This window comes from Silurus meridionalis, chromosome 16 (genome assembly GCF_014805685.1).
Source record: "Silurus meridionalis isolate SWU-2019-XX chromosome 16, ASM1480568v1, whole genome shotgun sequence".
NCBI lineage: Eukaryota > Metazoa > Chordata > Actinopteri > Siluriformes > Siluridae > Silurus > Silurus meridionalis.
Window position 1 is genome coordinate 9,867,851 of NC_060899.1, and position 12,157 is coordinate 9,880,007.

A 12,157-nucleotide genomic window follows, 5' to 3' on the forward strand; every position below is an offset into this window, starting at 1 on the left:
TTTCATCAGTCCACAGAACACTATCCCAAAACGTCTGTGGTTTGTCCACATGACTTTTGGCATACTGCAGTCGACTCTTCTTATTCTTTGGGGACAGCAAGGGGGTGCGCCTGGGAGTTCTGGCATGGAGGCCTTCATTACGCAGGGTGCGCCATATTGTCTGAGCAGAAACTTCAGTACCCACATCTGACAAATCTTTTCTCAGTTCCTCAGCAGTCACACGGGGACTTTTCTCCACTCTATGCTTCAGGTAGCGCACAGCAGTCGAAGTCAGCATCTTCTTTCTGCCACGACCAGGTAGCGTTTCAACAGTGCCCTTTGCCTTGAATTTGCGAATGATGCTTCCTATGGTGTCTCTTGGTATGTTTAACATCTTTGCAATCTTCTTATAGCCATTGCCCTTCCTGTGAAGAGTAATAACCTGTTCTCTTGTCTTCCTGGACCATTCTCTTGACCTCACCATGTTTGTAACCACACCAGTAAATGTCTAGAAGGAGCTGAGTATCACAGTCATTTTAAAGCTGCCTAATTGGTGCTTATTAGGCTTTATTGCTGCTCCCTGATATCCACAGGTGTTTTCAATACCTGATTGAAAACACTTCATTGAACCTCTGTTCTTCAGAGTGGTAGTCTTTAAGGGGTTGAATAATTATGTCAATGAAGAATTCACAAAAGAAACATTTACTACTGTATTACAAAACTAATTGATGTCATTTTAGTTGCATATGGTTCTTTAAGAAGTCCTTGTAGGATTTCATTCTGAATACAATTACAAATGTACACTAAATTCCCTAAAACCATTTACAGCATTGGGGGTTGAATAATTTTGAACACAACTGTACATATTTTATATGTTCTTAAAATATATTTAGTTTGAATCATTATTGCATTGTATGACATATGCAAACAACTTTAACAATGACACAATTAGTTATGTTGTGTGTGTGTGTGTGTGTGTGTGTGTGTGTGTGTGTGTGTGTGTGTGTGTGTGTGTGTGTGTGTGTGTGTGTGTGTGTGTGTTTCATAAACAGATGTGATCAAGCACCTGCTCCAAAAAGGGCAAAGGCAGCACACAGACAGATCCACCATGTCATGGAAGGATCAGACAGATAATGACACAGTTCCACAGACTCTGCGATTCCTGCCCGCACATAAACCTGGACCTCAACTGAGGTCTTCTGACTCTCATTCTCCATTTATTCTTTTTATAATGTTTTTCTCTGAGAGTGTTGTGTCAACTCTGTGCCACAACACAAATGCTCAAGCTGCCAAGTCAATAGCCAAGGGACGCAAATACAAATGGAGAGATGTAACCGTGAGTGAGATGTATCGCTACATTGGGCTCTTATTTTACATGGCATTGGTAAAGTTGCCCTCAATCGTAGACTACTGGCGACAAAGCAGTATTTTCACAGTTCCCTTGACAGATACAAGACAATTTTGTGGAATGTACACATGAGTCACCCAGATGCAGACAAAGAAAATGACAGAAAGAGGGGCACATCTGAACATAACCATCTGTTCAGAGTGAAAACGCTTATGGACACAATCTGTAAGACATGCAAAGCAATCTATCATCCTAGAAGACATTTATCCGTGGATGAGAGGATGGTAGCATGCAAAGCCAACACTGGGATGACACAGTACATGAAAGCCAAGCCAACTAAGTAGGGGTTCAAGTTGTTTGTTCTTGCCGATTCCTCAAATGGATACACCATGGACTTTTCTGTATACACAGGAAAGAACACCTTTCCCACATGCCATGGACTATCATATGATGCTGTACTGTACTGTATTGTTTTATTGTTACGCAATTCCCTTTTTAATGCTGTCCTTGCTAATGTGTATTTTAAATAAACCACAACGAAAACACATTCGTTCTTGTAGTACTGTACTTCTCACTCAGATCCTGGCTCAGTGATCCATAGCTCATTATGTAATCCACAGCTCATTATATGACCCATTGTCTACAAAGCTGTCAGTCACAGCGTGTCGACGCCTCTTCGCATATGGCCATTCAAATTAGAAAGTGTCTTTTAAATGTTAAATCAATGTATTGTTTAATGTAAAATGAGCAGGCAGGATGATTTTCACATGATTAAAAAAAAAACCTACATTAGAAGATCTGTTCTTAAAAAGTCTTGTGAAACATGTTTACTATAGGTTTTGTGGCCTTATTTCAGTGAGTTTTTTTTCAAAAACCACGCATAAACCTTATTTTGTCAAAAATACAAACACACACATATAAGTTGTTTACATATTATGGTTTTACATATTATGTTTACTATAGGTTTTGTGGCCTTATTTCAGTGAGTTTTTTTTTTTGCTTTTTCAAAAACCACGCATAAACCTTATTTTGCCAAAAATACAAACACACATATAAGTTGTTTACATATTATGGTTTTACATATTATGTTTACTATAGGTTTTGTGGCCTTATTTCAGTGAGTTTTTTTTTTTGCTTTTTCAAAAACCACGCATAAACCTTATTTTGCCAAAAATACAAACACACACATATAAGTTGTTTACATATTATGGTAGCGCAGTTTGTGCTGAATACAGTGTAATAAGTCTTTTTAAAATCTATTTAAAAGCAACTAAAAATAACCAAATGTAAAAGCATGTCAAAATCTCTCTAGGAGCCACAAACACCCTCAGACTCCAGAGGGTTAACCCCTGGCAATATTTATTTGATCACTTTGGCTTCAAGTGCAAGTAGGGCAAAAGATTTATTATGCCCTATTTATTATGTCCTGTCCTGTCAACATGGAGTTCCATTTTTTTTTTTATGCACAATATTTTTATGTAAACTGTTGCTCTTAATCAAGCAACAGTGTGAATTTGTAAGTGTTCACAAGAACACAGTAAAAAAGTTTGTCTGCATGTTCAAGGATTGATGAATGGCCAATACGAGATCTGATACAGATGCCAGGAGAAGAGGTTTCCAAACTCGCACATAGTTTTGAGGAAGCGCATTTTGTCCATTTTATAATGGGTCTTATCAACGGCAGTAATTGGTGTAACGCATTTACATATCAGAATTATCTTTTTTGGTTTATAGAATGGTTTATCCCACCTCTCTTAAACGGATTACAATTTCATTCAGTTTGGGCATTTTTATTCCGATTTAGGTGTTTATATGGAGCATTTTCATTCGGATTGGACTTTCAAACTAAATCAATTATAATGCTCCATCTAAACACACTTTGTGTAATATCTCAGCCACCTAGCTGAGTAAAGATGATAAGTTGTGGTCCCAAATGGTAAAATCCTGCTAGCCCAGTAAATCTTTTACAGTTTGAATTAATCTGTGTTTTGCTGCTATTGTATGCAGGCATTTTGGGAGCCCTGTAGCCAATGAATAATTAGCAAGAGAAATACACTACTTGTCCCATCTTGACACACATCAGGGCATTGCTAAAGGGCAAATGCATTTCTATATCTGAGTTTGTTGCAATGTGTGTTTGTTTGTGTAATGCCTTCACCCGTGTCTTGTCATTGGTCTTCGTGTTTACATGTTGTTTTACATACAGCTGGTCTTACTTCCTTCTTTTTCATATATTTGCAAAGTAATTTGTTCAGTTCAATTCCATTTACCAAGCTGTTTGAAATACCATTTTTTGAATCTTGTTTCTTCCCCGTCCCTGTCCTTGTCCCCCCCACTCATTTACTTAATCTTGGAATGCTTGTTGGATATCTTACATTTTTTTTCCCAGCTGTGCTAACAGTATGCACATATCTGCCACTGTCAATTTAGGTGTTAAAGACAGTTATGAGATTTTTATGAACCAAAAAGGTGACCCAAGACTGTCTCACCACCTTATACAGGCTGGTCACCACTTTCCTAATGACATTCACGGTCTGGTACTCTGCCAGTCTGCCCTCTGATAGCGGTTCTACTGTCCTGCCTACTGAATGCAGTGACTACTCTCCAAGAAAAATGTCTTTCATTTCTATGCCTGAAGAAGGTACAGAAATTAAAATGGCTGAAACATTTGTCTCCCTTTTTGACATCTTATCCCAATTTTCTTTATCTTCTTTATTCTACTTTCCATCCATCAAAACTGCCTTATTCCGAACCTCCCAGCTCCAAGTTTCATTGGTTAAGAGGCTGCTCTATCTGTCTCGGCTGGAGCATGGCTTGAGAAATGTAAATTTTAAAGAAAAGTTAAACATTGTGAGGAGAGGTCAGCCAACCCCGAAGCTAGCTAGCTTGTCTCAGCCTGGGAGCTGCAGGTCGGAGCTGCAGGTGGTGAAGGCACAGCTGTCCAGCGATAAAGCTGCGAATGAGGCTGCGGTGCGGGAACTAAAGGGCACCGTGGTTGAAATGGAGCGCTCACTTTCTGTTTGCACCGATGATATCGCTGTAATGCAACGTGACATACACCATCTTACTGCTGAGTACAATAAGCTGGAGACCAAATGCGAAGATCTGGAAGCTAGATCACGGCGCGATAATGTCCGGATAATTGGTGTTCCTGAGGGTACCAAAAGCTCCACTACCGCGAGTGTAGCCGTGCTGTTGAAGGAGGCACTGAATCTGGAGAAGGAGCCAGTTCTGGACAGGTCACATCGCACTCTACAGCCCGTACCAAAGCCTGGTGTTATTATATTATATATATTATATATATATAGTGTTATTTTTACGGGAATCAAAGGGTAAGTGTTCCTGAAAACGTAATGTTTGTTTCATAAACGTTTGGTCGATTTATGTTGGGAATTTATTTTCCTCTAGAAACTTTGTTTATATGTTTATGTAGACCAGGGATGAGCAGCGGTGAACTAGATATAGTTGCGTATAATTTATTTTGTGTTTAATCTTCTGGAGCCTTCTCTTTACTTAGGATAGGCTTGTTCTCCGTGTCGTTAGCACATTTATTTGTGTGGGCGGCGATAGGTTTCTTTTTTGATAGTTTATGTTTATTATGTCCCCTGGGGTTACTGTTAGAATCCCCCTTGCTTCACAGGTCCTGTTTTCTTTTTTTCTGTGTAGGGGCATGGGTAATCCTATGAAATGGTCTAGGTTTTTTACCCACCTGAAACGTTTATGTGCCGACATAGTATTCTTACAGGAACCACACCTCTGAGTCAGAGATCATCATAGGCTTCACCGTCTTTGGGTGGGTCAAACTTTTCACTCCAATTTTAATTCTAAGGCGCGAGGAGTGGCCATCCTAGTAAATAGAAGCATACGGTTTTCACCTACCCATACAATTGGTGATTTGAATTGTGTTTTGAACCCTGTTTTGGATCGTTCTAGTTGTCGTGCTGTATCCCAATCTGCAATGTCTAAATCATTCTCCGATTTCATGGGTAGACCCATGGAGATGTCACATTCCCGGTATAAAAAAATTCTCATTTTTTCCCCGGTGCATCATTCATATTCCAGAATTGATTATTTTTGAATCGATAGCCATCTTAATCGCTCCGTTGTATCTACAGATTATTTGCTCCTCTAGCGTTGGATATCCAATTCTTAACCCATAGACCTGCACAATCTCCTTGGCGGTTTAATTCGCATCTCCTAGCAGACAAGGATTTCTGTGCGTCTATTTCTAAAGCTATTGATAAATTCTTGTTGTTTAATCGTCTTGACTCTACTCAATGCTCATTATTATGGGAGACTTTGAAAGCCTATCTCAGGGGGCAAATCGTTTTGTACTCTGCTTTCATATATATCGGTAGCACAGAGCTAAACTCGGAAATTTCATCGGCTATCAGCCAACTCGATCAGAGCTATGCGTCCAACCCTTCTCCAGAGCTATACAAACAACGTGTTGAGTTACAAGCAGAATTCGATCTCCTCTCCACTAAGGAAACTGAATGCATGTTAATACAAACTCGTGGATCGTATTATGAATATGGTGACAAACCAAGCAGATTGTTAGCTCATCAGCTAAGATGGCAGGCTGCATCACGCCTAATACCGCAGATTAATAATGACTCAAATGTTACCGTTACCGATCCCTTAGAGATCAGTGCAGTATTTAAGTCATATTACTCTGCTCTTTATAAATCTGAATGCCTTACTGATAATAAAAGACTGGGAGATTTCCTTCAAAGTGTCGATTTTCCTGTTATTGATACGGTCTCTGTAAGGAACTTGGACTCTCCACTATCTCTTGACGAAGTCAGAGCTTCAATAAAGGCGATGCAGTCTAATAAAGCCCCAGGCCCAGATGGTTTTCCAGTTGAGTTTTAAAAAATGTTTATCGATAAATTGGCGCCGCTGCTCCTTGGTGTGTTCAATGAATCTCTGGATCGGGGCGTGCTACCACCCACTTTCAACCAGGCCTCAATAGCCCTTCTCTTGAAGAAGGGCAAGGATCCCAACCTGTGCGGGTCATACAGACCACTGTCACTGCTGAATGCTGACGTGAAAGTGCTGGCAAAAGTGATTGCATCCCGGTTAGAAAATGTACTACCATATATCATATCTATGGAGCAGACTGGATTCATAAAAGGGCGACAGTCATTTTTTAACACTCGTACACTTTTCAATATAATTTACTCCAAGCAGTCATCTCCTTTGCCTGAGTTTGTAGTCTCATTGGATGCTGAGAAAGCGTTTGATATAGTCGAGTTGGAATACCTGTTTGCAATATTAAAGAAATTTGGGTTTGGTGATACATTTGTCTCCTGGATCCACCTCCTTTATAAATCTCCGCAAGCCAGTGTTCGTACAAATATTATTAGCTCTGATTATTTCAGTCTCAGGCGTGGAACCCGGCAAGGGTGCCCACTGTCACCACTGCTATTCGCCCTTGCCATTGAGCCATTATCCATTAAACTTAAATCCTCATTAGCCTTTAAGGGTATAACTCACAAGGGGCGGAATATAAGGTGTCCTTATATGCTGATGATTTGTTGTTATATGTGACGGATCCTGCAGCCTCTGTTCCTGTCATTTTATCTATCTTGGATGATTTTGGTCTTTCTCTGGATGCAAACTGAATTTCCATAAGAGTGAGTGTTATCCGGTACAACTTCAGCGTCTGAATCTTCCATTCAAATTCAACTGTTTAGGCTTTAAATACCTTGGTATCACGGTGACCTGTTCCTTACCCAAACTTTTTCATGCCAATCTTGCTCCGCTTGTGGCAGACATGAAGTCGGATTTTCAGAGTTGGAGCAATGTGCCTCTGTCTTTAACAGGAAAAATCAATGCAGTTAAAATGAACGTTCTGCCCAAGTTTCTTTATTTTTTCAATCGCTTCCACTATTTTTACCTAAGTATTTTTTTTATTCTTTAGATAGGATCATTAATTCTTTTCTTTGGGGTGGAAAACGGCCCAGAATCCGTAAGACCTTATTGCAGAGATGTAGGCTCAGTGATGGGCTTGCTTTGCCCAATTTTCAAATATACTACTGGGCTGCACATATCCAAAAACTAAACTTCTGGACCAATTCAACAGAATCCACTTGGTGCAATCTAGAGCTACTGTCTTGCAGATCATCCTCTGTATCTGCTCTGATTTGCTCACCTTTTCCGATCAAACCATCTTCAGTTTAGGCATCACTTTAAATTTAGGGCTTTATCGGCACTGAGTCCCTTGGATAAAAATCATTTGTTTCCCCCGTCACTTTTAGATTCAGCTTTCTCACTATGGCACGAAAAAGGCATCAAGCAACTTTATAATTTGTACAAATATGGCGTCTTTAGAAGTTTCACAAGCCTATCCTGGGCTGCCTACAGCTCATTTTTTTCGATATCTCCAAGTCCGCAGCCTTCCCAATTTTCCCTCTGTACCCCCAAGCAACCTTGGGAGAGTTTAGTCATGTTTACTCCACACCAGCGTAGTTTGATTTCCTGGATATACAGTTTCATTTTATCTCTCAATAGCTGTAATACAGATAAAACCAGGACTTTTCTGTGCCCGCCTCAGTCTAATTCAGTTTAAGGTTTTGTACAGAATTCATCTTTCCAAATCGAAACAGGCAAAAATCTATCCTGGAGTTGAGGACAGATGTGACAGATGTCATGCTTCCCCCTGTCATTTAAGTCATATGTTTTTTCTGTGCCCGAAATTACATGCATTCTGGACAGGTTTTTTTCAGCATTATGTCCTCCTTATTTGGGGTGCAATTGACACAATGCCCACTGATTGCTATATTTGGGGTTACCAATGAGTCAGTATCACTGAGTTCTGTACACAAAGATGTGTTAGCTTTTTCATCTTTGTTGGCCAGACGTTGCATACTTCTGCACTGGAAAGCGATAGGATGTCCTTCCATCTCTCGGTGGTTTAAAGATTTGATGTTTTTTCTTAAGTTGGAGAAAATTAAATATACACTGAGGGGTTCTACTGACACTTTTTTTTGCAAGTGGCAACCTGTTATTTCTTATTTTAGGAGACTACAGGTGTTATCTGATTAAAGATCTAAATCGTTCAAAATAGGACTGCATGCATAACCTTTCTTTTGTTTCTTCAGTTGTTTAAACGGGGATGTGAGGGGGAGGGTGGGGTGTGTGTGCATGTGCATGTGTGTGTGTCTTTGTCTGGAGGTTTGTTTGTGTTTTGGGGGTGTTTGTTCTTTGTTGTTTAAAAAGGGAAAATGGAGAATTTCTGTTTACATTTTTGTATCTGTGATTGTTGATTTTTCAATAAAAAGAACTGGGAAAAAAAACACATTCTAAAACAAAATATACAGCAGTTCTTATTGCATACTAAACATGCAACAGCCGACCATACTTCAACATCCCATCACATACTTTACCAAACTGCATGCAGAGACAAAACAGTTAGACTGTCTCTACCTTTTGGTTTATAGTAGCTGTTTTTATTATAGTTAAAGAGAATGTGCACTGGTTTTTTTTCTGCTGTGAGGAAAACATGGTAAACATAAATGATGGAACCAGCTTCACCAATTAGGTTGGAACCTGATAATGTTATCTAGGTATCCAGGTAAGTCCTGTTTTTAGGTATAATTTTGTGTATTCTATTGTCAAAATATTAACTAAGGGCACACTAAAAAAACATTATAACAAATTTCAGCAATTGAAAAAATTGTCAATATCTTGTCTACTTCACCAGGATTGAAAAAAAAAGGTAAAAAGCTAATACTGACCATCTACAGCCCTTATAAGTGTTAAGTTTATATTTTAAACTTTTTAATTTTTGTGATAAACTGAGCAATTTTAATGTCTCGATTTTGCTGGGGGGATTTTTGTGATTTGCAATTCATTTGCTGCTGCACTAACTAATTAATTTATTAACCAGATAAAATATATTCATTTATTATGTTTCCATTATTAAGGTAATTGTTTAGTGATGGACATGAGTGCATAAATTTTTGTGACAATAGTCTTAAACTATTGTAAAATTTTATTAATCTGAACTGAAAAACTACAAACCAGTAAAATAGTCACACTTTTTTATATTGAAAGTATTACAACAAATAAAAAAAAAATATATATATAGTATAAAACCAAGTATAGCCTTTGCCATGTTCCATTCATAATCAGTCACAATCAGATTCATTTCAGACTTTTCGATGTGCCAATCGTAGTGTCAATCATGGTTGCTAAAGCATCATATATTGCTGCTGTAGTGTGTGACCCAGCAAACTAATGTGCATGAAGCAAAATGTTTTACAATTTAAAATTAGCATCTATCCACTGCTCTATTAAGCTATGCATGCTGGTTGGACTTGCATTTGAGCTCCAAATGTCTGTGGTAAAACTTAAATCTGAGATTGTGGTCATTAGCTTATGGATGTGTTTTGCAACTCGGTCAAACGTTTCAGACAGACAGGTCTCTGCAAATTAGCTTCTGATTGGAAGTGTGTAATGTGTCTCAGTATGTTCTCTAAGTCTACAAAATCTAATGTCATATGTAATCTAAGCGCAATGAATTCCATTATTCTCTCTGTAATTCCACATGCCTTGTAACTATCATTTGCAAATAACTTCAACTTTTCAAAGAGTGCAGTAACCAGTGGTGGTAGTGAGCTGGCAGAGGTACTTTTAAGCAATATACTCTGCTTGCTGTACTCTGCGTACTGAGTTGCTTGTTGTGTTTTTAGGTGGTGAATTAAACCTGTAGTGGGAAAGTGCTTCGGCACCATAACCCCTTTTGAAACTTTCACCGAATAGATGCTGCATTTTGCAAATTTGTTGTTGTAATCAGAAACTTTTAAATACTTCCATACTTCCTAGGTAGTGATAATAGTTAGAGCAAAACATGGGGGTGAAGTTGCATATTTTCGGCTTTGTATTTTTGCCTTTTTTTTTTTGGGCAAAAACTGCTAATGCTATTTTTCCCAAAATCTTTAATTTACATCCTTAAATTGCATGGATAGAGACTGGGTAAAAAAAATGTGAAGGCACAATTATTATTTGCTGTTCTTCAAGATTGGAACGTTCTTCTTCTTAATTCTTGTTTTATTTGTGCTTTATTTTAATGGCTAATACTGTGCCTGATTAAAATTGTTAAGCTTAGAAGGTTGTAAATAATTATTTTGAAGGAGTTTTCCAAATAAATCTCACCTTTTCACTCTCATTATAATGAAGCTATTTAAACAGGCAGTGTTTAATCTCTTCTTGTGTAGAATGCAACATTGTTATATTCCTTTCTCTGCAAGTACAGAGGTGTTTTATTTATGGGCCATCATGTGGTGGGCAATGTTCAACTGTAGCAAGGAAGTCAAAAAGTAGACTTATGATGATCATCTTTTTTTATAAGATGAAGTCATGTGGTTTGTGAGACATAGGAAATAAAAGGGAGAGCTGGACGATGTGAAAAGATTAATGTTACAGGGTGAGTGTTAAGTAGTGAAAGTGCATGCTGTCCTTCACAACCCCAAGCCACATTATATTTTTATTATAAGTTCATATTTTATATTAAATATCCATAGGTACCACAAACAAGACTTACTGCTTGTTGGTTTCATTTTACTAGCTTTATGCAGAGGCACTGGCAGAGAATAAGAAGCTGAAGGCTTGTCTGGTGGAAAGCAAGCAGGATCTCGCCAGATTACGCTTACAACTGGACAAAGTCACACAGGTAAGACCACAAAATCCCAAAATAAAGCAATAAAGGAAGCAATTGATTTACACTATTGGAATCCATACGCATATATTAAACAGAGGCAGAGAGCACAGAGAGACAGCATGCAAACAGTTCGGTACGGTGGAAATCCAAATCGAAGTCTGATAAACACACGGACAGAAACATGAATGTTAATGGATGGAAACAGGTTGAGACAAAAAAGTCATGAACATAAACACGGCTTGGTAAAGTGAAATAAATGAGCATAATACTTCGCGAATTCGGGTAGCATGAGCACTGGCCATCTGGACACCTCCAGATGTTCCTATTATCCTGCGGGGATGTCACTAAGAGCTGGGGCCTGGCCGTCCAGGGTGCTCTTTGTGGAAGTCGTCAGTGAGTAAGGGGTCCATAATATCATTTTCGTTGACCCAGCTCTGTACCTCAGGTCCATATCCCTCCCAATCTACTAGGTATTGTAACTATCACCTTCATCGATGAAAGTCCATGATGAAGTGTAGTAGTTCCACCTTTAATGGTGGTAGAGGTTCCTGGTCAGTTTCATTGGTGGGTGGGTGGGGGTATAGGCAAGCTTAAATAAGAAGACATGGAAGGTGGGTGAGATACATTACTCATTGACCTGATGTAAAATCTTTAATGGGCACATACATTGGGGGCTTAGTTCCCTTTCAGGAACTCAAGCTGTGTCAAAACGCTTCAGGAACGCCTCCGGGTTGTTCATGCACTGAATCATGTGTAAAATCTGGCCAGTAGGCAGTCGTGATGTCATTGGTGGGCGACGTTGCGCAAACCAGGAAGCTACAAAATTAGAGCACGATGGGATCAACATCAGCTTCTGTTGTTCAGGTAAGTGCATGTGTGTTCCTCCTATTTCATTACGGGGGAAGACATGCATGAACCGTGTGTAGTTTGCTTGGAAGTGGAGCATGTTCAGTCGGCTCTCTTGAGAGATGATTATCCGTGCTGTAGCCACATGGCTATTCGCACGCTCTGCTCTCAGAGATCACTCTTCGAGGAGAGTGATCTCCCTTGTGGCTCAGGTTCTGCTCTCACCGAGGCGAAGCGGCACTGACGGTCATGGGGCTCGCAGGCCGACCTAGCAGAAGGCATGGAGACAAATGGGTTCTCTCCAACCTCCCCTGCCG

The 12,157-nt window shown here is 39.3% G+C and overlaps 1 protein-coding gene across 3 annotated transcripts in view; it reads left to right on the forward strand.

Annotated features, from left to right (window-relative positions):
* The window catches only part of LOC124399200 (protein phosphatase 1 regulatory subunit 12A), a 111,366-nt gene that overhangs the window by 72,105 nt on the left and 27,104 nt on the right, over positions 1–12,157 (forward strand). For all 3 annotated transcript variants that reach the window (XM_046869978.1, XM_046869977.1, XM_046869976.1), the window contains one exon: positions 10,902–11,006. In XM_046869978.1, coding sequence (XP_046725934.1) covers positions 10,902–11,006 — 105 coding nt within the window. The remainder of the gene's footprint in view (positions 1–10,901; positions 11,007–12,157) is intronic.